Source organism: Scyliorhinus torazame, chromosome 15 (assembly GCF_047496885.1).
Source record: "Scyliorhinus torazame isolate Kashiwa2021f chromosome 15, sScyTor2.1, whole genome shotgun sequence".
NCBI classification, from domain to species: Eukaryota; Metazoa; Chordata; class Chondrichthyes; order Carcharhiniformes; family Scyliorhinidae; genus Scyliorhinus; species Scyliorhinus torazame.
In genome coordinates, this window is record NC_092721.1 from 79,380,234 (window position 1) to 79,404,358 (window position 24,125).

General features: G+C 50.8%; 1 protein-coding gene across 5 annotated transcripts in view; it reads left to right on the forward strand.

Moving 5' to 3' along the window:
* The window catches only part of tdrd3 (tudor domain containing 3), a 182,556-nt gene that overhangs the window by 124,855 nt on the left and 33,576 nt on the right, over nucleotides 1–24,125 (forward strand). For all 5 annotated transcript variants that reach the window (XR_011935141.1, XR_011935142.1, XM_072476317.1 and 2 more), the window contains exons 11-12: nucleotides 8,563–9,440; nucleotides 12,005–12,130. Coding sequence is in view for 3 of the 5 variants with exons in the window: in XM_072476317.1 (XP_072332418.1) it covers nucleotides 8,563–9,440; nucleotides 12,005–12,130 (1,004 nt within the window). In the remaining 2 variants the exon portion in view is untranslated. The remainder of the gene's footprint in view (nucleotides 1–8,562; nucleotides 9,441–12,004; nucleotides 12,131–24,125) is intronic.

Below are 24,125 nucleotides of genomic sequence, written 5' to 3' on the forward strand. Positions count from 1 at the left end.
GCCCGCGCTCTCTCGCCCGGCCTCGCCCGCTCTCTCGCCCGCCCCCCACTCGCCCGCGCTCTCTCGCCCGGCCCCCCCTCGCCCGGCCCCCCTCTCCCGGCCCCCCTCTCCCGCGCTCTCTCGCCCGGCTCGCCCTCTCGCCCGGCCCTCCCTCTCGCCCGGCCCTCCCTCGCCCGCGCTCTCTGGCCCGGCTCGCCCTCTCGCCCGGCCTCGCCCACGCTCTCTCGCCCGGCCCCCCTCGCCCACATTCTCGCCCAGCCCCCCTCGCCCGCGCTTACTCGCCCCCCCCCATCGCCCGCGCTCCCTTGCCAGGCCCCCCTCGCCCGCGTTCTCGCGCCCGTCCCCCCTCGCCCGCGTTCTCTCGCCCATCCCCCCTCGCCCGCGTTCTCTCGCCTGTCCCCCCTCGCCCGCGTTCTCTCGCCCGTCCCCCCTCGCTCGCGTTCTCTTGCCCGTCCCCCCTCGCTCGCGTTCTCTTGCCCGTCCCCCCTCGCCTGCGTTCTCTTGCCCCTCCCCCCTCGCCCGCGCTCTCTTGCCCGGCCCTCCTAGCCCGCGATCTCTCGCCCGCCCCCCTCGCCCGTGTTCTCTCGCCCCGCCCCCCCCCCCGCCCGCGTTCTCTCGCCGCCCCCCCCCCCGCCCGCGTTCTCTCGCCGCCCCCCCCCTCGCCCGCTTTCTCTCGCCCGGCCCCCCCTCGCCCGCTTTCTCTCGCCTGGCCCCCCCCCCTCGCCCGCGCTCTCTCGCCTGACCCCCCCCCCCCTCGCCCGCGCTCTCTCGCCTGGCCCCCCCCCTCACCCGCGCTCTCTCGCCTGGCCCCCCCCCTCACCCGCGCTCTCTCGCCCGGCCCCCCTCACCCGCGCTCTCTCGCCCGGCCCCCCTCACCCGCGCTCTCTAGCCCGGCCCCCCTCACCCGAGCTCTCTAGCCCGGCCCCCTTCGCCCGGGCTCTCTCGCCCGGCCCCCCCCCTTGCCCGCGGTCTCTCGCCCGGTCCCCATTCGCCCGCGGTCTCTCGCCCGGTCCCCATTCGCCCGCGGTCTCTCGCCCGGCCCCCATTCGCCCGCGCTCCCTCTCTCGACCGGCCCCCCTCGCACGCGCACTCTCACCCGGTCGCCCCTTCGCCCGTGCTCTATCGCCCGGACCCACCCTCGCCCGCGCTCCCTTGCCCAGCCCCACCCTCGCCCGCGCTCTCTCGCCCGTCCCCCCCTTCGCCTGCCCCCCCCTCGCCAGCGCTCTCTCGCCCGGCCCCACCCTCTCCCGCGCTGTCTCTCCCGGCCCCACCCCTCTCCCGGCCCCACCCCTCTCCCGGCCCCACCCTTCGCCCGGCCCCACCCCTCGCCCGGCCCCACCCCTCGCCCGGCCCCACCCCTCGCCCGGCCCCACCCCTCGCCCGGCCCCACCCCTCGCCCGGCCCCACCCCTCGCCCGGCCCCACCCCTCGCCCGGCCCCACCCCTCGCCCGGCCCCACCCCTCGCCCGGCCCCACCCCTCGCCCGGCCCCACCCCTCTCCCGGCCCCACCCCTCTCCCGGCCCCACCCCTCGCCCGGCCCCACCCCTCGCCCGGCCCCACCCCTCGCCCGGCCCCACCCCTCGCCCGGCCCCACCCCTCGCCCGGCCCCACCCCTCGCCCGGCCCCACCCCTCGCCCGGCCCCACCCCTCGCCCGGCCCCACCCCTCGCCCGGCCCCACCCCTCGCCCGGCCCCACCCCTCGCCCGGCCCCACCCCTCGCCCGGCCCCACCCCTCGCCCGGCCCCACCCCTCGCCCGGCCCCACCCCTCGCCCGGCCCCACCCCTCGCCCGGCCCCCCCCCCCTCGCCCACACTCTCGCCCAGCCCCCCTCGCCCGCGCTTACTCGCCCCCCCATCGCCCGCGCTCCCTTGCCAGGCCCCCCTCGCCCGCGTTCTCGCGCCCGTCCCCCCTCGCCCGCGTTCTCTCGCCCGTCCCCCCTCGCCCGCGTTCTCTCGCCCGTCCCCCATCGCCCGCGTTCTCTCGCCCGTCCCCCCTCGCCCGCGTTCTCTCGCCCGTCCCCCCATCGCTCGCGTTATCTCGCCCGTCCCCCCTCGCTCGCGTTCTCTCGCCCCTCCCCCCTCGCCCGCGTTCTCTCGCCCGTCCCCCCTCGCCCGCGTTCTCTCGCCCGTCCCCCCTCGCCCGCGTTCTCTCGCCCGTCCCCCCTCGCCCGCGTTCTCTCGCCCGTCCCCCCATCGCTCGCGTTATCTCGCCCGTCCCCCCTCGCTCGCGTTCTCTCGCCCCTCCCCCCTCGCCCGCGTTCTCTCGCCTGTCCCCCCTCGCCAGCGTTCTCTCTCCCCTCCCCCCTCGCCCGCGCTCTCTCGCCCGGCCCTCCTAGCCCGCGCTCTCTCGCCCGCCCCCCTCGCCCGTGTTCTCTCGCCCCGCCCCCCCCCCGCCCGCGTTCTCTCGCCGCCCCCCCCCCCCGCCCGCTTTCTCTCGCCCGGCCCCCCCCTCGCCCGCTTTCTCTCGCCCTGCCCCCACCTCGCCCGCGCTCTCTAGCCCGGCCCCCCTCGCCCGAGCTCTCTAGCCCGGCCCCCCTCGCCCGGGCTCTCTCGCCCGGCCCCCCCCCTTGCCCGCGGTCTCTCGCCCGGCTCCCCATTCGCCCGCGGTCTCTCGCCCGGTCCCCATTCGCCCGCGGTCTCTCGCCCGGTCCCCATTCGCCCGCGCTCCCTCTCTCGACCGGCCCCCCTCGCACGCGCACTCTCACCCGGTCGCCCCTTCGCCCGTGCTCTATCGCCCGGACCCACCCTCGCCCGCGCTCCCTTGCCCAGCCCCACCCTCGCCCGCGCTCTCTCGCCCGTCCCCCCCTTCGCCTGCCCCCCCCCTCGCCAGCGCTCTCTCGCCCGGCCCCACCCTCTCCCGCGCTGTCTCTCCCGGCCCCACCCCTCTCCCGGCCCCACCCCTCGCCCGGCCCCACCCCTCGCCCGGCCCCACCCCTCGCCCGGCCCCACCCCTCGACCGGCCCCACCCCTCGCTTGGCCCCACCCCTCGCTTGGCCCCACCCCTCGCCCGGCCCCACCCCTCGCCTGGACCCCCCCTTGCCTGGCCTCACCATGCCGCCCCTCGCCTGGCCCTCCCTCGCCCACACTCTCGCCCAGCCCCCCTCGCCCGCGCTTACTCGCCCCCCCCATCGCCCGCGCTCCCTTGCCAGGCCCCCCTCGCCCGCGTTCTTGCGCCCATCCCCCCTCGCCCGCGTTCTCTCGCCCATCCCCCCTCGCCCGCGTTCTCTCGCCCATCCCCCCTCGCCCGCGTTCTCTCGCCTGTCCCCCCTCGCCCGCGTTCTCTCGCCTGTCCCCCCTCGCCCGCGTTCTCTCGCCCGTCCCCCCTCGCTCGCGTTCTCTCGCCCGTCCCCCCTCGCTCGCGTTCTCTTGCCCGTCCCCCCTCGCCTGCGTTCTCTTGCCCCTCGCCCGCGCTCTCTTGCCCGGCCCTCCTAGCCCGCGATCTCTCGCCCGCCCCCCTCGCCCGTGTTCTCTCGCCCCGCCCCCCCCTGCCCGCGTTCTCTGGCCGCCCCCCCCTCGCCCGTTTTCTCTCGCCCGGCCCCCCCCCTCGCCCGCTTTCTCTCGCCTGGCCCCCCCCCCCCTCGCCCGCGCTCTCTCGCCTGACCCCCCCCCCCCCCTCGCCCGCGCTCTCTCGCCTGGCCCCCCCCCTCACCCGCGCTCTCTCGCCCGGCCCCCCTCACCCGAGCTCTCTAGCCCGGCCCCCCTCGCCCGGGCTCTCTCGCCCGGCCCCCCCCTTGCCCGCGGTCTCTCGCCCGGTCCCCATTCGCCCGCGGTCTCTCGCCCGGTCCCATTCGCCCGCGCTCCCTCTCTCGACCGGCCCCCCTCGCACGCGCACTCTCACCCGGTCGCCCCTTCGCCCGTGCTCTATCGCCCGGACCCACCCTCGCCCGCGCTCCCTTGCCCAGCCCCACCCTCGCCCGCGCTCTCTCGCCCGTCCCCCCCTTCGTCTGCCCCCCCCTCGCCAGCGCTCTCTCGCCCGGCCCCACCCTCTCCCGCGCTGTCTCTCCCGGCCCCACCCCTCTCCCGGCCCCACCCCTCTCCCGGCCCCACCCCTCTCCCGGCCCCACCCCTCGCCCGGCCCCACCCCTCGCCCGGCCCCACCCTTCGCCCGGCCCCACCCCTCGCCCGGCCCCACCCCTCGCCCGGCCCCACCCCTCGCCCGGCCCCACCCCTCGCCCGGCCCCACCCCTCGCCCGGCCCCACCCCTCGCCCGGCCCCACCCCTCGCCCGGCCCCACCCCTCGCCCGGCCCCACCCCTCGCCCGGCCCCACCCCTCGCCCGGCCCCACCCCTCGCCCGGCCCCACCCCTCGCCCGGCCCCACCCCTCGCCCGGCCCCACCCCTCGCCCGGCCCCACCCCTCGCCCGGCCCCACCCCTCGCCCGGCCCCACCCCTCGCCCGGCCCCACCCCTCGCCCGGCCCCACCCCTCGCCCGGCCCCACCCCTCGCCCGGCCCCCCCCCTCGCCCGGCCGCCCCCCTCGCCCTGCCGCCCCTCGCCTGGCCCTCCCTCGCCAGGCCCCCCCCTCACCTGCGCTCTCTCGCTCGGCCCCCTCTCGCCCGCTCTCTCACCCGGCCCCCCCTCGCCCGCTCTCTCACCCGGCTCGCCCGGCACCCCCTTGCCCGTGCTCTCTCGCCCGGCCCCCCCTCGCCCGCGTTCTCTCGCCCGCCCCCCCCCACCTCGCCCGCGCTCTCTCGCCCGGCCTCCCCTCGTCCGGCTCGCCCACACTCTCTCGCCCGGACCCCCCCTCGCCCGCTCTCTCTCGCCCAACCCCCCCTCGCCCGCCTTCTCTCGTCCGGCCCCCCCCCCCATTGACCGCCTTCTCCCGCCGCCCCCCCTCGCCCGCGCTCTCTCTCCCGGACCCCCCTCGCCCGCGCTCTCTCTCCCGGATCCCCCTCGCCCGCTCTCTCACCCGGTCTCCCCTCGCCCTCTCACTCGTCCTCCCCTCGTCCGCGCTCTCTCTCCCGGCCCCCCCCTTGGCCGCGCCGACTCGCCCAGCCCCCACTCGCCCCGCACCCCCCTCGCCCGCGCTCTCTAGCCCGGCTCCCCCACGCCCGCGCTCTCTAGCCCGGCTCCCCCACGCCCGCGCTCTCTAGCCCGGCTCCCCCTCGCCCGCTCGCGCGGCCCCCCTCGCCCGCGCTCGCTCGCCCGGCCCCCCTCGCCCGCGCTCTTTCGCCCGCCCCCCCCCCCCCCTCGCCCGCGCTTTCTCGCCCGCCCCCCCCCCCCCTCGCCAGCACTCTCTCACCCGGCCCCCCTCGCTTGGCTCGCCCGCGCTCTCTCTCCCGGCCCCCCCTCGCCCACGCTCTCTCACCTGGCCCCACCTCGCCCACGCTCTCTCTCTCTCTCTCTCTCTCTCTCTCTCGCCCGGTCGCCCGCGCGCTCTCTCTCTCGCCCGGCCCCTCCTCGGCCGTGTGCGCTTTCTCTCTCGCCCACTCCCCCCTCGCTCACTCTCTCTCGCTCTGTCCCGCCTCTCGCTCTGGCCCCCTCCCGCTCGCTCGCTCTCTCTCGCTCTGGCCCCTGTCCGCTCTCTCTCTTTCTCTGTCTCGCTCTGTCCCTCTCTCGCTATCTCTCGTTCTGGCCCCCACTCGCTCGCTCTCTCTCTCACTCTGTCCCCTCTCGCTCGTGCTCTCTCTCTCTCTCACTCTGGCCCCCTCTCGCTCGCACTCGCTCTGGCCCTCTCTGTTTAAATGGGGTGAAGGTTAAATTCTCTCTTGTTCGAGATGGTCATTACCCGGTTATTGTGTGGCGCGAATGTTACTTGTCACTTATCAGCTTGCACTGCTAAACGAGCTTGAATATTGTCCAGGTTTTGCTGCACATGGACACAGCCTGCTTTAGTATCTGAGGATTCGCGAATGGTGCTGGACATTATGCTGTCATCTGTGAACATCCCCACTTTGACCTTTTGTTGGAGGGAAGATCATTGATGAAACAACTGAAGATGTTTGGGCCTGGGACACTACCCTGAGGAATTTCTACACCAATGTCCCGGGTCAGTGACATCCAACAACCACAATCATCTTCCATTGTGCTAGGTATGACTCCGACCTGTGGAGAGTTTTCCACTGATTCCCTTTGACTTTATTTTTGCTAGGGTTTCTTGATGTCACACACTTGTCAAATGTTGCCTTGATGTCGAGGACAGTCACTCTCGCCCTCACCTGCCGATTTCAGCTCTTTTTTTTTTCTTGTTTGGACAATGAAGTCAGGGGTTGAGTGGCCCTTGCGGCACCCAAACCAAGTGTCTGAGCAGGTTAGTGCTGAGCAAGTGCCACTTGATAGCACTGTTAATTACATCTTCTATCACTTTGCTGGTGATCAAAAGTACGCTTATGAGGTGATAATTGGCTGGATTGGATTTGCTCTACTTTTTGTGTGCAGGACATAGCTGGGCAATTCTTTATATTGCCGATTGGATGCAGTGTTGTTGCTGTCCTGGAGCAGCTTGTCTCGGGGCACGACTACCCCTGGACCACAAGTCTTCAGCACTATTGCCATATGTTGTCTGGGCTTTTTGACATCACTTGGAGGAATCAAATTGGTTGAAGACTGGCCTCTGTGCTGCTGGGGACCTCAGAAGGAGGCCGAGATGAATCATCCACTCGGCACTTCTAGCTGAAATTTGTTGCATATGCTTTGGTCTTGTCTTTTGCACTCATATACTGGGCTTCCCAACAATTGAGGATGGTATATTTGTGGAGCCTCCTTCTCTGGTTAGTTTAATTGTCTGCCACCATTCATAACTTGATAGTAGGACTGCAGAGCTTAGATCTGATCCGTTGGTTGTGGAATTGCTTAACTCTGTCTATCACATGCTGCCTCCGCAGTTTGATACGCAAGTAGTCCTGTGTTATAGCTTCACCATGCCTAACATGCCTAAAAATGAGGTCAGTAAGAAGTCTTACAACACCAGGTTAAAGTCCATCAGGTTTGTTTCGAATCACTAGCTTTCGGAGCACTGCTCCTTCCTCAGGCGAATGAAGAGGTGGCTTTCAGAAACATATATATAGACAGATTCAAAGATGCAATATGATACTTTGAATGCGAGTCTTTGCAGGTAATTAAGTCTACAGGTCCAGACGGAGCAACTGGAGAGAGGGATAACCACAGGTTAATGAGGTGTAAAGACATGCTCCCCTGCACTCTTCAAAGAATCAGGTTTGAGCCCCTGGCTTGATGGTAATGGTAGACTGGAGATATGCTGGGTCATGAAGTTTCAGATTGTGGTTGTGTATAATTCTGCTGCTGCTGATGGTCCCCCACACCTCGTGAATGCCCAGTTTCAAGTTGATAGACCTGTTTGAATCCATCCCATACACCGCCTCTGGTGGATCTGGCAGGACATGCTCGGGATGGTGGTGATGGTGACCTTGATTCTCGGCCCGTGAGTTTGACAATGTCAGGCTGTTGCTAGGCTAGTCTGTGAAACAGCTCTCCCAATTTTGGCACAAAATTGTAAGCAGGACTTGCAAGGTCGACGGGGCTGGGTTTGCTGTTGTCATTTCCAGTGTGGGTCGATGCCGGTTGGTCTGTCTAATTTCGTTCCTTTTTATTGACTTGGTAGCTGCTTGATACAACTGAGTGGTTTGCTGGGCCATTTAAGAGTCAACCACATTGCTGTGGATTTGGAGTCACATGGAGGCCAGACCAGGTGAACACGCAGATTTCCTTCCCTGAAACCAGTGGGCTTTTTATGGTCACCATTTGACTTTTAATTCCAGATATTTATTGGATTCAATTTCCACCATCTGCTGTGGCGGGATTCGAATCTGGGTCCCCAGAGTATCCTGGGTCTCTGGATCACAGTCCAGTGACAATACCACTACGCCACTGCCTCCCCGGTGTTGCTTTCATCTGCCATCTGTGTTCATTTCATCAGCCTTTCAACATCATCTTCACTTAGCCAACTTCAAATCCAGACCCTCCCTTTTCTTCCATGGCCTTGCGACATGGGTTTGTGGAAGATCAGGACAGTTGAAACCCTTTGCTCAGACTGTTGTACCGAACATGAGAAGGATGATCATTAATTACAAACAATAGTTTGCATTTAAATAGTACTTTAATCTCAAAATGTACCAGAAAGCTTCACAGAGATGTAACCAGATAGTAATGGCTGAGAAGCTGAAGGAGGACATTTTAAAATCATGACCAAAGTGTTGGGTTTTGAGGAGGGTGATAGGGAGGTGGTTCCAATCTAAAGTGCCGAAGTCATTGAACGGCGCAGCCCCAATGTTCAAGCAAAAGGAGGTAAGGGATGCACAAGTCAGTAGAAAATTTTAGTTCAAATTTAGCTTGCTGATGACTTCAAGATCATAAAGCTGACACACCTCAGATTCTTACGCAAGTCATATTAAATATGAAGTTTCATCTCACATAAAACTGTAAGATAACACATTTAACTTAATTATTATGTATTTTGCGGAAAGGGAGTGATGGAGGGAGAGACTCCGGAAATAGTGTGCAGGGTTTCTGAGGTATATTCTCTACCATGTTTATTTGTAAAACGAACAAATCGATGAAAGTGATAAAAAGTTAAATCTTACTTTATTGTTTGTGTTTGTTTCTTAGAGTCAAAAATGCAACATCCACATCAATCAAGCACTGATAAAAGTATTGCTGTGAAGGGCTTTCAGCAGAAGAATGCCCCTTGGCATAATGATCGACTTCAAAAACATGACAGACCACCTCGCTTCCAAAGGGAGAATCTAATTGCAAGACAAGCTTTGGACAACTATGGTCCACAGCGGGGCAGAGGTTCTGAAAGGCAACATTTCACTGGATCCAGCCAGTGGATGGACGATGGGAGAAGAGGTGGCAAGCATTACGCTGGGAATGAAAGGCTAAGAGACCATGAGCAACAAATTATTCACTTCGGTAATGAGACAAATAGAAAAGCTAAAGGAGAGATCCAAACAAATAAATTAGGAGATGGTCCAGGTTCAATGGAATTTAAAGGCAGCCAGAGTAAAAAAGATCAGCTGGATAATGGCAGTCAACAGAGAGCAAAATTTGAAAATCAGAGACATAATTATAGTACTTTCAATGAACGGAAAGGTATGGAACTATCTCAAGTAATAGGTAGTGGAATCTCTGGAAATGTGAAAAACTCAAGGGACTTCAGTCTACACATTGACAACACCTGTGCACGTATTGTTGATGCATGTAACATATCTAATGGACAAGTAGAAGACCCCTTTTTCAGAAAAAGAACAGGACCTATAAAATCAACAGAACATAGCCAGTCAAAACTTACAGAATATTCTCAGAACAATAATGGAATTTATGATTCAGGGTCAAAGAAAAGAACCGGACCAATTAAACCAGAAAGAACATGGGCAAAATCTTATGAGACTGATTACCCTTCTTCAGCAGTGTCAAATAAATCACACTTTAGTGATTGGAGACCAGGGGATCAGTGCTTAGCTCTTTATTGGGAAGATAACAAGGTAAGATTGGTTGTCATGGACTTCATCTAATTGATACAGTACATTGCAATTTTAAAAAAATCTTTGTGCTCACCAATGTGCAGGGTGCTGGGAAATGGAAGCCTGTGTCATTTTGGGTGCCAAGTGTCCGTATTAAATATTCCCAAGTCAGATGCAACACAATTAAATGTTCCTCTATCTTACTCCCAACAGTGTACCCTCAGGAAAAACACAATGCACTGTAGACTTTCTGTTGCTTCACAGTTCGTGAAAGGCTGGCAAATTTTGGCTAGAATCTGCTTTGGAGTCATACATATTACTAACTGGATTGAAACGCTTAAATTGTCAATCATCTTTCTTTCTGAAATCTTGTCCGAAAAAGGCAATTTACTAAAATCTTGCATCCACTTTTGGGTAAAATACAAATGCAAAAGTCAGGGTGAAAGTCTAATGCACCACCAACTGCTCTCAACAGTGAGCTGCAGCTGGAACCAGAAGAGGCTGAGGGAAGATTTAATTGAGGTACATAAAATTATGTGAGGCCTGGATAGAGTGGGCAGGAAAGACCTATTTCCCTGAGCAGAGAAGTGTTTAACCAGAAGGTATAGAAGGAAAGTAACTGGTCGAAGGATCAGAAATAAATTAAGGAGAGAGTTTTTCACCCAGAGGGTGGTGAGTGTCTGGAATTCAATGCCTGAAAGGCTTGGGGCAAAAATCCACATCACATTTGAAACGTACTTAAATATCCATTGGGCTATGGACATAGAGATGAAAAGTGGGATAAGAATAGTGCTTGCTCTGTCCTCTAACTTGGGAGTGAAACTCTCAAATGTTTTAAATTGCTAAAATAAACTCCAGGAAACCCTGTTTCTTCCTTACGAAAGATCTTTTATGCCATCCACCTCAAATTGCTCAATCAAGTGTGGTCTGTCCCAAATTAACATTCTGCCCTTTTATTGGGGAGAACTTTTTCTGAGCTCTAGGTATCTTGGACTGGGAGCAAGAAAAAGATGCCTCTAGCTTTAATCACCTGACCTCAATCACAACAAATCTCATCAACCCCTATTTTAATAAAGTAACTATGTTCAATGCAAACTTCCTCATTCCTGCATCCTCGTGTTGAAAGTATCATTGTGTGCTAAATGTAGTTCCTTTAGATTGTTTGATCAGTTTGAAGTGATCCTATGTTGTGAAGCGTTAGCTTTATTTTAAATTTAAGCATAAATGAAACTTAATGCACACAATTTGAGCAGCAGTTTACAAGGAACAGTTGAGAATTATATTAATTGGGTGGAACATGCGACCTATTCCTCGTATCTCCTGTTCACATATGTTTGTATAGCTGTCTTGTGTCCTTTAGTCATTCTACAGTAGGAATGAATCAAACCCTTGGATATACCCCAAAACCGGAACTGACAATCCTTCATTCCTTTATAAGCCTGACAAGTTCTGTGTCCAGGCACAGACCTTGTCTGCTTTGTCATCATAGCACAATATTTTCCTGTTCTTATTTTCTGATTCTATGTTTAATGGACCTTGTAAGAAAACGAGTATACTCTCTGTAAATAAAATATTAGTTCAATATTTCCCTAATTCTAAAAGACGAGAAATAAAAGTAAAATAATAAAACTGAATGTTAGAAAATTTTATTACATTTGAATTTAGCAAAATTTAATACTGAAAATAGAAACTACAGAAGATGTTTGTATATTCAAAGTGGAATGAGAAAAAACACACTGTAGATGGCTTCAAGTCTCGAGCTATCTTCCTTCGCTTCCAGAAATAACAATTAGTTTTCAGGATAAGAATTCTTGTGATCATATTGCAATCCTCCACCTGCTAAAAGCTACAGCCCAAAAGCAAAATATTTTTGCAAAACAGCAGTTCCAGCAAAAAGCTTAGATAACTTAACTCTTTCCAATGTTCAATGCCTCTAAATATCTTTATAAACCTACAATCTTTGGACTGCACAGTATTGTCCCTTTACTCCAGTTCATTTACCGGCAAACTCAAATTGTAAAGCTTCCTGTTATTGATCTTGACCATCTTGTGGCTCTTAACATGTGGTTATATTAAGCTGAGCTTTCAAGATGGTCATAAGTAGCAGTCCTTTCAGTGTCCTTAGTTTGCATTTTTCCTTCCAAGAAAGTTAGTCCTTAAGGTTAAAAATATAAATTCCTAATTCAAGTAGTACTGCATCGCATTTATGCTTGCAAAAGATCAATTCTGATGTTGAATGAAATATTTTTTTTCCCAGTTACCTATTGTGCTTGAATTATTTTTTTAAATTTTCACTTGTCTTTTGTGGTACATATAGTTTAAATTTAGTACATATTACATTTTATTATTATCTCTGATCTGGAAAGCTCAATGGTACTGAATTGGAGTTACAATTCTTCATAAATTTATGAATTTTAAAAAAGCAATCTTTTGTTCGTATAATGACCTGATGATCCAGTATTTAGAACACTGAAACATCTGTGTTCGAATGATATTATGTTCCCTAAATTTCATTTATGGTACTTGCAGCTTAGATTTTTCATAATTTTGCTGATTTCAATTTGGAAATCTTCCCTTTGTTGCAGTTTTATCGGGCAGTCATCAAGGCACTTCACCCTTCCGGAGTGACGGCAGTTGTTGTGTTCAGAGGCTACGGCAACTATGAGGAAGTACTACTAAGTAATATAAAACCACTTCAGGAGGAATTCTGGGTGGGTATCTATTTGAATCTTTATTTGGTGCTTCTGCCGATAATGAGGTTTATAAGATAGTTACATTTCAGGACTATGAATTTTAATTTAGGATAACATTAAGGGGTAGGTAACCTGTTCTGCTGTCTCTATATCAATAGGCCTGGATGATGTGACTTTTAAAAATTCAAAGGAGGCTTGGGTTGTTCTGCTGGAAAGGTGATGTAAGGTGCTCACGCTTGGATACAATGGCAGCATTTGTTTAGGTTGATTGGACTGCTAGTCTCCAAAGTACCAGGAAGGTGTTGAGAACATTGAGTTGTAAAGAGTTAAAGTTATGCTTTAAACTGACCATTTACTTCCAAGATGAAAGAGAATTGGGGTTTCAAGGATATCTAATCAGCATTTTTATCTGGATACATGCCCTGGATTCACACTGCCATAGAAATGGGCTTTAAAAGGAGAGGGGTTTCTAAACTATCCTTGAAGCCCACAGACACGGGCAGCCTGTCAGGTTCTGTGAGAGGGAGCAGCTAGAGGCTGAAAGTCCCTGTGTTTCACCATGCAGGAATGTGGATGGGAGCTCGCACTTGGAGCCAAAAAGCCAAATGGATGAGAATTTGAAATGAGGCTAGAAGATTCGCCTCGCTTGCACTGTAGGGAGAATCGCAAGGAAAAACCCTCACTATGAAAGACCGTTCAGAGGTTAAAAGTTACGAGCTTGGGAAAGGAAAATAATTGATATAACCCTTGGGAGCTAAGAATCACTTTTTGGACTGGATCTAAGAACATCAAATGATTACTTAAGGGATAGTGTGAAGTGTATGTGTCAAATGGGTTTTTTAGTTTTGTTAAAACTAAAAGAGTAAAGCTCTGTTTTGTAGTTTATAGTTGTAGGTCACCTACAGCAATAGTGCTTATTTAGTACTGCTTTTTAGTAACAGTCTTAAAATGTGAATTCTTGAATCATCCTTTCAGCTATAAATTGAAAGTTTGAATTTATTTTTTAAGTTATCAGTATCAATGAGGATTGTAGCACTATCTTAAAGCATGTATTATTGGAAATGTTTTGTCACTCTTTGAAATTTGATCTCTGATGTTAGCCATTAACAGTAGCCCTTTGAATGAAACTCAGTTTTAAACTTAAATCCTCAGTCCTCTTGTCATTACTTTTATGCTCTCAAAATAGAGGCAATAATTCAAAACTGGTAGTTACCTTCTGTATAACCTAGGAAGCTGAGAGTATAATGTAAATAAATGTGGAGTTATTCCATGTGATTGACATCATTGTTACTTCCAATGCTTATTATGAGTTAAGATTTATGTGATATAGATACACACTCATTGTCAGTAGGAAACACCTTTTTTATCTTTATCTTCATGCTCATTGTTCAGCCAAGCCATCAGTTTCTGACCTGCATAAAACCTTCCTGGCTTGTAGCTACTCTTTTTATATTGTCATTGTGATGTGCAAATCTTGCAATTGGAACAACAAAAAAGTCTCTGGTTTCAGGCAATATCAACATCCTGAATGTCAGTTAAGGAATTAGAGCATTGAATAGCCTTTTTGGTCAGATATGACAAGGAAGTTAGGAGTGATGCTGAGAAGTTGCTAGTGAGCTGAACACATACTGAAAAGAGCGGAAAGGGAGGAAAGAGAAAATGATAGCCTTGATCCAAACATTAACATTAGTTCAATTCAAACGGTCTCTGAAAGTGGCATCAAACAAATCTGAAGTTAATGGGAACTGGGAATATGCATCATTGGTTAGATCCATAGCTAGCACAAAGGAAAGATGGTTGTGGTTGTTGGAGGCCAATCATCTCAACCCTAGGATATCACTGCAGGTGTCCCTCAGGGTAGTTTCCTAAGTCTAACCATTTTCAATTGTTTTATCAATCATTTACCCTTATCATAATGTCAGAAATGGAGATGTTTGCTGATAATTGCAGAGTGTTCACAATTCCTCAAATACTGAAACAGCCCGTGTCTGCATTCAGCAAGGCCTCTATAACATGAAGGCTTGATCTGATAAATGGCAAGTAGCATTCACATCACTCGAGTGCTTGGCATTGACCATTTCCAACAAGAGCGAATCAAAGCATCTCCCCATGACATTCAAAGGCATTACCATTGCTCGATTCCCACATCAACAACATCCTAGCGGTTACCATTGGCCAGAAATTGGTCCATCCCCACAAAAGCCTTTCCACTGTTTGCACAGCAGCACAGATTTACAGTGCAGGAGTGTGTACCATATGCAAGTTGCACTGCAGCAACTCACCTAGGCTTCTTCAAGAGCACCATGAAAATCTGAAAACTCTTTCACCTCCTAGAAGGACAAGGATTACAGAAGCATGGGAACTGGATCACCTGCCCATTCTCCTCCAAGCCACACACCATCCTGGTTTGGAACTTTAACAACATTCCTTATGTCAAAATCCTGGAATACTCTTTCAGCAGTACTGTAGGTGCATCTACACCACATGGACAGTAGTGGTTCAAGAAGGTGGCTCAACACCACCTTCTCGAGGGCAATTGGGGATGGTCAAGAAATTGCTGACCGAGCCAGTGATGCCCACATCCAGTGAATGGAAAAACTCTCCTCCTGAGGTAGCCTCCGAATGCTTCATGGTAAGTCTGTGCCTTCATGGCAGCCAGGTTGTGTGCATTAGATCACAATGAACCTGAACACCGTTGGATACACACTGGCCGCAAGAGCAAGTCAAAGGCTGTGAATTCTGTGGTGTGTAACTCACCTCCTCACTCTCTAAAAGCTGTCCACCAACTATCTGCAAGGTGGCACGGTAGTACAGTGGTTAGCACTGTTGCTCCACAGCATTAGGGTCCTAGGTTCGATTCCCGGCTTGGGCATCTGTCTGTACGGAGTCTGCACATTCTCCCCGTCTCTGCATGGGTTTCCTCCAGGTGGTCCGGTTTCCTCCCGAAAGACATGCCATTAGGTGAATTGGACATTCTGAATTCTCTCTCAGTGTACCCGAACAGGCGCCGGAATGTGGCGACTAGGGACTTTTCACAGCAACTTCATTGCCATGTTAACGTAAAGATAATTATAAATAAGTCAGGAATGTAATGGAAAGCACTCGCCTCAGTGAGTACAATTTCAACAACACTCAAGAAACCTGACACTATCCAAGACAGTCCACTTGATCAACATCTATTCACCATCTTAAATATTCACTTTTTGCACCACCTGAGCACAGTAGCAACAGTGTGCACCATCTGAAAGATGCACTGCAACATCTCGTCAAGCCCCCCTTGACAGCACCTTCCAATTCATGACCTCTTATCACCTAGAAGGACAAGGGCATCAGACAGATAGGAACACCATCACTTGAAGTTACCCTGCAAGCCACATACCAGCTTGACTTGGACCTATATCATCACTTCTTCCTGTTGTTGGGTCAGAAAACCTGGAACTCCCTTCGTAATAACACAGTAAGTGTACCTAAACCACATGCACTGCAGTTCTTCAAGGAGGCATCTCACTGCTACCTTCTCGAGGACATTTAAGGATGGACAATAAATGTTGGCTTTGCTAGTGATGTCGCAACCAATGAATGAATAAAAAATTCAAATGGAAATAGCACAGATAAATGTAGTGTAAACCGACATCATGCTGTCTCAATGATATGTAAAAGAGATTCCTTCTCTTGACATTTTGAATTCTTGCACCAGTAGTTTATCTGAGAATTGATAACAGAACTACATGTGGGGAAGGGGTGAATGTAGTTATATACCGTGGTCATCCTCGCTGATTTATTAACCATACTCATTTGGTGTAGTATCTGTGCCGCCAGTAAAAGTTGTTTGTCCCTTGTATGGATTTATATCCAGGTTCTAAAGAGGAAAAGACAATGTGCTAATTCACACCATTACCCCCATCCCCTAACATCATCTCCCTCCACCCCCGCGCCATCCTCCCCTTATTGTGCTGTGCGGGTCGTAGAGAGAAGCATTTTATCTCATCTGTTTTTGGTCTCATTCAGAAAATGCGAACATTCAGAGGACTTCACTTGAGGTTTTCTTGCAAATTGTGTTTAACGTGGCTGTAAATTTAACTTGTACAGTACATGTTTTCAGGGGCTCAGGAAACTGATCACAGAGCCTGAGGCCAGTTTAAATAGCAGTTCAGGTGTACATTTAAACTCTGCATCAGTGGTAGTTCTGGTTCAGCATCCCTTTCTGACCCTCCTACTTGAAAGCTCTCACATTCCCCGCTTCAATCTCCCGAAACATTGCTATGAGTGACAGCTTGCAAGATGAGTGGTGAAAGGCAGGAAGAGCAGGTTTGAGTCACAGAAGTGAGTTGCAAACTGGAGAGGTGGTGAGGGGAGAAAGGGTCGGCGAGATGCAGTGGTGGCAGTGAATTGGAGGGTCAGGGAGCTGGAGCGGCAGCTCTAAAATGGCACCGATCACCAACCCCTACATCAGAGCCATGTGATAAGACATTAAAACAAAGTTCCCAGTGCCAAATGCAGCTATGGGCGCTATTAACTGGCCAAAGTTAAAATGGAATGACTTAAAGGGGAGGCTTACTGTACTCATTTAATACTTTCACTATGCCCCTTGAGTAATTGGTAACCTGTTCTTGAATACTGTTTAGTGGTTAATACAGCCTAGGTATGGCTGCTTAATTTTTTGTCATTCTTTGATTTGTATTAAGTGACTCAACTTGTTAATTGTCCGACTGAGGATGGTCTTGGGGGATGAGAAAATAGGGGTGATGAACTATATGTTGAATGATCATTTTCAGTTTTGGATCAATTATTGACAATGTTTTAATAGTTTTTTTATGTAGTCTTTGTTAGGATGTGGCAATGCCAGCATTTGTTGCCCATCCCTAATTTACCTTAAAACGATGGTGATGAGTTGCTGCCATGAACTACTTCAGTCCATCTGGTGCAGGCACATCTACAGGGCGCAATCCTCCTCGAGGACCGCTGGGATCTACCCGGCTCACAACACCTCACAAAATTCAACGCAGTCTCGCAAGACGTTGCGACGAGAATCCCGCCCACAATGGGCAGGATCACTTTTTAGCAAATCGAATGCGCAGATTCCCGAGGTACTGAAGTTTTGGGATTCAGTCCCTTTTCCTCGGGGACCTCTGGTGAGTGCAGTTTGGCACTGGTCCCCACAAACAGGGACCAGACAGAACGGACACTCGTGGTGTCTCCAAGGGAATCAGAGGCCCCCAGCTGCATGTCCTTTGGGCAGGGTGGTACCCTGGTACTGCTGGTGTCATCTGCAAACATCCCTACTTCTGACCTTATGATGTAAGGGAGGTCATTGATGAAGCAGCTGAAGATGGTTGGGCCGAGGATACTACCCTGAGGAACTCCTGCAGTGATGTCCTGAAGCTGAGATGATTGATCTCCAACCGTCATAACCATCTTCCTTTGTGCCAGGTATGATTCCAACCAGCGGAAAGTTTCCCCCCTGATTCCCATTTACTCCAGTTTAGCTAGGGCTCCTTGATGCCATACTCGGTCAAATGTTGCCTTGATGTCAAGGGCAGTCACTCTCACCTCACCTCACGAGGAGGCGGTGGAATAGTGGTAGTGACGCAGGACTAGTAATCCAGACACCCGGATAATGATCTGGGGGCCGGGTTCGAATCCCACCAAGGTAGGTGATAGAATTTAAACCCAATAGAATATCTGGAATTAAAAGTCTAATGACGACCATGAAACCATGGTTGATTGCTGTAAAAACCCACCTGGTTCACATATGTCCCTTAGGGAAGTGACAATATTGAATTCTTTACCCGTCAGTCTGGCCTCAATAAAACTCGAGATGGATTTGTAGGTATAGTATTATTTATTTTAACCAACTTGCAAGGCTGGCTCGCTTCACAGAAACACAGAACACAGAAACTGTCTTCTGGACCCCTCGGAAAACGAATGAGGTCGGAGACAAAGGTATCTCTGCAAATGCATTCAAATGGCATCACGTTTCACATACACGATTCCCATAGGTCATCCTATACCCCTCCTGACCTGGCCATACATCCTGATTGGCTCACTTCATATTCCTTCGCATTCCTTAACCCTGGGCCTCTTGTTACCCAGCATCCTTTTCCCCTCTTCCACCAGACACCCCTCCCCCCTTCCTTGCCATGCTTTCTGAAATCCTTTGTGCTTTGTCCTTTGTGAACTCACTAGAATTAAAGTGGCCTACATCTACATTACTGTAACTAATATTTAAACTAACTATTTTATATCACATTCATCATTCCCTGTCCGATTGGAGAGTCCTTGTGACTAAATTAGCTAGTCAATCTTGTGTTGCGAAAGGGTTTGCCGAGAAGAAGTCAGTGTATCTCGTCTGTCCTTCCCTTGGTGGGTACCCCCTCCTTTGGGCCGGGTAGTCTCCTTCTGCTCCCCGTCTTTTAAAGGGGCATTCCTGATGCCAGTGATCTGCACGGCCGCAATTAAAACATGTATTGTTCCCTCTATATCTGCCCCGTCCCCTTTTCCCAGTAGGCCAATGGCCCCTCAGGGGAAGCGGCAGTTGTAAAGCTGTTGGTGCATACGGTGGGTCATAAAGAGGAGCTGAGGGTCCATTTGGGTGGGTTTGATATCCTCCCCCTTGTTGATCCACCCACCCAAGGTCACAATATTGGGGTTCCAGCTGGTAAGCCACCGTATCTTCCGCTGGTTGGGGTCTCAGATCATCCTTTTTCCTTACATACTCAGTCTTAACCTTTGTAACTGGGCCTCCTTCCTGGCCTACACCCTCCTTCCAATAAAATCTGATTGCCCTGGCCATCTGAGAAGGGTCGTTCTCTGTCCAATTCATGTTATTACATTTCACGGCAGTAGCCACAAAAGGTGGTAGGCAATGTATTAACATAGCACAATATTATGGGGAATTCTGACCATTTTGGTACGGCAAATCGCCTGACTGCCCACGGCAGATTTCATTAAAACGTTCCAGAAATTCCTCTGGCTCTTAAGTCTTTTTAGGTTTGAGGTCTAAGATAGCAGAAATGTAAATGGGCTTTTGAAATGTGACATTCAACGCATTCAGGATTTGTGCCCGTCTATCATCGTCCAAAGCATGGGCTTGCTGAAGTGCAGCAAGTGATTGAGATGATTGCGGTACTCTGCTGGGATTAAAACCTGCTGGACTCGGGCCCAGAGGTCCCTTAAATCAGCTTGATAAACTGAGATGGTAGTTCTCAGATAGTCCATGAAAGCAACAGGAGATTGCTTCCTGTCTGGGATTGCAGCCAGAATAGCGATCATCTCACTGGGTCTCCATGGGAAATAAACATCTATCGTGGGCTGTGCTGCTGCCGTTGCAGCATCAGCATTAGGTATTTTCCTAATCAGCAACTGTCTCAGAGTCTCACTAGGGGGCGCTTTAGCAGATTCATCTGGCTCTTCAAAGACTTCGACGTCTTTCCCTTTCGATAGGGGGAGCTCTTGCTCCTCAGAACCATTCCCGTCTTCTTTCTTTGTTCTCATACTTTTCTGTCCTACCGTATCGGTCTGAAGGGATCTAGGTGGTATACGTGATTGTTTCTGGATAGGATCAGGCCCCTCTCTCATTGTCCGAGATCGGGTCCTAGAGCTAACTGGGCTTGTTGAACAGAGCTCCTCTTCTCTAACAGACGGTGAAGGTGCTGAAATAGGACCCAAGCTATCAACCGAAGGGGCTGGAGAGGCTGGCATGATTTGAATCTGGGGAGCAGTGACTGGATATAAATTATGATACCCTGGTGGTTCCGGAATTAGTGCAGACAATGCTACTGGTGCAGTCGGAACTCTAGCCGACATGGTCCAATTCTCCAGGTCATCATCTGCATCTGTCAATGCAAGGCCAGCCATTGAACTACGTAGCCCATTTTTTAAACTTGAGTCCACCCTCTCTTTACTTGCACGTTTTTTGAATGCATACTCCTTTTTCAAGATCTCCAGAGTTTTCTGGTTCCCCCCTTCACAAATTGGAATCCCCATTTGAAGGGCATTTTCTTGCCAACTTGATAACATGATCTTATCCCTCTCTTGACAATATTGTCTCCATAATCCAATTAATTCTTTTACTTTCATACTTGGGCCCTTTTTCCAGATTTCTCCCTGAATTTTCTTAATGATGTCCAGGTCTTTAGTGCCCCTAGTGGCCATTCGTCACCCAATTTTTTTCCTTAAGGTTGCTGACATTTTCCTAAAATCGGAAGGAAATCTGCCATCCTTACCTGGTCTGGCCTACATGTGACTCCTGAGCCACAGCAATGTTGTTGACTCTTAAATGCCTTCTGAAATGGTCTAGCAAGCCACTCAGCTGTATTCAGCCGCTACGAAAACTAGATAATTTAAAGGAGGGTTTTCAGTCTACTCCCTCTTGGCCACTGGTCTGCTCTTTCTGCAGGTCAGAACCAACTGTAGTGGAGAGAGAGAGAAAAAAAGGTATTTTCTCCAAGAAAGACCTATAAAGATCGCAGGAGAGATATCTGACTGGGCTTTCCTCGGCCTTTCAAAGAGGGGTTAGGCTTTCACAGGCTGTCTACACAGAGAGATTACTTGCAGCCTTTCAATTATAAATTACCCTTTCACAGGCAGGGTTGAAAGTTTTAATCGCCAGCCTTGGCTGATAGAGTCCAAACCCGTGTCCCTGCTCTCTCTTAAGTAAAAATAGAACAGAATTCAAAATTGAGTCTGTCGCCGCCTTCCAGAATCTTATGGAGCTCTCTACCAATCAAAATTGAAAGCCACACAAGTCCCGGGATTCCAAAAGAGTTGATTGACTACTCGCCAAATCCATCAAAATATGGCATCACTGGACCAATCCAAATAGCACATAAGACTGAGTTAGATTAATTTAGAAGCAGTTTGCAGAATTGTAGCAGCCAGCATAACAGAACATAAAGGGGAATACATGGGAAAGCAAGTTTTAATTGAGGAAAGCAAGGTTTAAACATGAGCAACTTTGCACTACTGTGATTTTCCTCGATGGTGGAAGTCATGGGTCTGGCAGGTGTTGTCGAAGGAGACTTGTCGAGTTGTATATGGTACCCACTGCTTCCACTGTGTCAGTGGTGGAGGGAATTAATGTTTAAGTAGGTGTTTGATCAAGCGGTCTTCTTTGCTCTGGGTGGTGTTGAGAATTTTGAGTTTTATTGAAGCTGCACTCATCCAGGCAAGTGGAGAGTATTGTGCTCCTGATCTTTGCCTTGTGGATGGTGGACAGGCTTTGGGAAGTCGGGATGCAAGTTACTAATGCACCAGCTCTTGGAGCTACCTTCTTAGGCAGTCCCTCTGGATCGAGGGTGACTTGCTTCACTCAAGTTTGGTAAGTCCTGAGATGGCTGATCAAGTCCATGTTGGCTATTAAAGCTACCCGGTCTAATCCCAACTTCCAGCTCATGATCCGTTGCCCTGGAGGTTTATGGCACCTCATATCCATGTCCAAGTGTGTTTTAAATGCAGTGTGGTTTCTTACTTCTCCACCTCTTAAAGCAGTGAGTTCAAGACACCCATAACCCTCTGGGTGAAAGAGAATTACTTTAAATTCATGCTACTGGTTATTGACACCAGTGCTAATGACTTCCTGTGTATTCTTTCTGGGCTCACCATAATTAACAACCTCTTCTGTTTGAAAAAAACAAACCCAGCCTCTGCAATCTTACCTCATACTTAAATTCTCCATTCCTGGCAATATCCTTGTCATTGTCTCTCGTGTGATGACATCGTTTGTGACAGCGGTGTCAGAACTATATGCAATTGTACAGCTTCAGTATAACTAATGTTTTATACAGTTCTAACATATCCTCCCTGCTCTTATACGTCAAGCCTTACCAATAAAAGAAAGTATCCTTTATGCCTTTTAAACCACTATCTCCCTGCGCTGCTATCTATGCAGACACACACTCCAAAGTTCCTTTGTTCCCATACACTTTCAGATTCCTGTCATTTATTGTGTATCCCCTTGCCTTGTTTGACGCAGGTAACCAAAAACCTGTTCAAAGAGATAGATTTTAGAGGAGGAAAGAGTGGTCAAGACTATGAAGATGGAGAAATTTAGGAAGGGGATTTCAGAGCTGGGGGCCTTTACAGCTGATGGCAATAGCCATCAAGGAATGTGAGTCACGAGTGATTGTGGACCAGAGTGTTAAAGTTGGGAATTTGGTGCAAGTCTTAATTCAGTGTAGAGATGGAAGTAGATGCTGCTTTTCACACCTTTTCTTTTACCTCCAGTAGTTGGTGTTTTTCTTTTGTGTTTTAGCTGGGAGTCTGTATTTTGCTGTTATTTCACTTTCTTGATTTCTGATGACATAACTCATCAAATAAATAAGGATAGACAGACATTGCATGGCATGTAGTGTGCTGTAACTGCAACGTGTGGAAGTTTGTGGAGAACTTTGCGATCCCAGACAGTTAAATCTGTGGTAAGCACCTGGAACTTGAGCAACTTTAGCTTAGTTATTGAGCTGAAATCCAAGCTGCAGACATGGCAGACCATCAGTTAGAAAAACATTACCTGGATACTTTGCTCTAGGAAGAAGTCACACCCCTAAGGATAAGTAGAATTTTAGAATTGATCAATGGCAAAAGTCAGGAGGGTGTGAGTGAGAGTAGGACAGGTTTGGAGATTCAGGATGCAGTGATGGAGGTGCCTTGGTCCTTGACTTTAATCAACAGGTAGAGGATAGTTTCTGTCTGTCCGAATGAAGGGAAAATCTGATTGGGAACTATATTGCTGTCCCTTCACTGTGGCTGGGTCAAAATTGTGGTACTCCCTAACAATACATGGACTTCAGCGGTTCAAGAAGACACCCTCACCACCATCTTCTCCAGGACAATTAGCGATGGACAATAAGTGCTGGCCTAGTTAGCGTCACCCGCATCCCATGAACAAATGAAAAAAAATTACATAAACAATTCAAAATGTTCAATAATGTAAAATATAAAAGCTCTGAGAAAGGCAAGTTAAGGATATTGTTTGATTAATTTTGTAGTGTTACAAAAAATTTAGGCAAGACTGAGAATTGGGACTGCTTTTGAAGCTATGAGAGGGTGACAAAAAAATTGTCCAAACTGAAACAATTGAATAAGTATAAACCAGCCAGGAATAGAAAAATAGATGGTAAAAGTTTTCACCAATATACAAGAAGGAAGAGAGTAGCTAAAGTATGTATTTTGATCCCTTTGTGCCAGACACAGAACAATTATCATGGAGAATCAGGGGAGAGCAGACATGTTAAATATATATTTTGTACATGTCTTCACAAGAGATTAATTAAACAAATTTGAGTAACCAAGGGGTTAACAGGAGTGAGAAACTTAAAAAAAATTTCTGCTGATATTAATTCTAAGGGCAATTAGGGATTGGCAATAAATGCTGGCCTAGCTAGCCACATCCACATCCCATGAATAATTTTTTAAAAATTACATTTAGAGAAACATGATGAAAAGCCCACACGTCTTTAGGACTTAATGGCCTACAGATTTTATCAGTGGCGTTTAGGTTTAAAGAATAAATTGTTGAATGTTCCAGAACGTTGTGCCTGTTTTAAATTGAGATCAATACTTGTTGCATGGATGCTATACTGCCAATGTTTATCACTCTTGGGCATTGTAATTGCTGAAATAATTAAAAATACGGCATGGTTATGTGCGTTCTGCTGCCACGGGTGGTTTGCCTAATATGTTTCCCCTTCCAATATTGTTGATTGATTTTGGGTTCCAGTTCTTCATGTGTAAACCTAAATGATAAATGCTGCCAGGATAGTTGATTACAGCTGAGTCTGATCCTGCTCCCACCAGATGTCAGTGCCCTCAAATTCTGCACCACAAGGCACCTGGTAGCAGTTGTAAGTTTCTAGTTTATTCAAATTGTCCTTGCGTCATTTTTTATAATTTATTCACTGTGAATTAATATTGTTATTCTTCAGTGAGTTTGAGCAAATATAGGGTTCACAACATCAGTCAGAATTTTTGTTATATATGCTGCAACTATCTTGGTAATTTATTGTTTGCAGCTTCA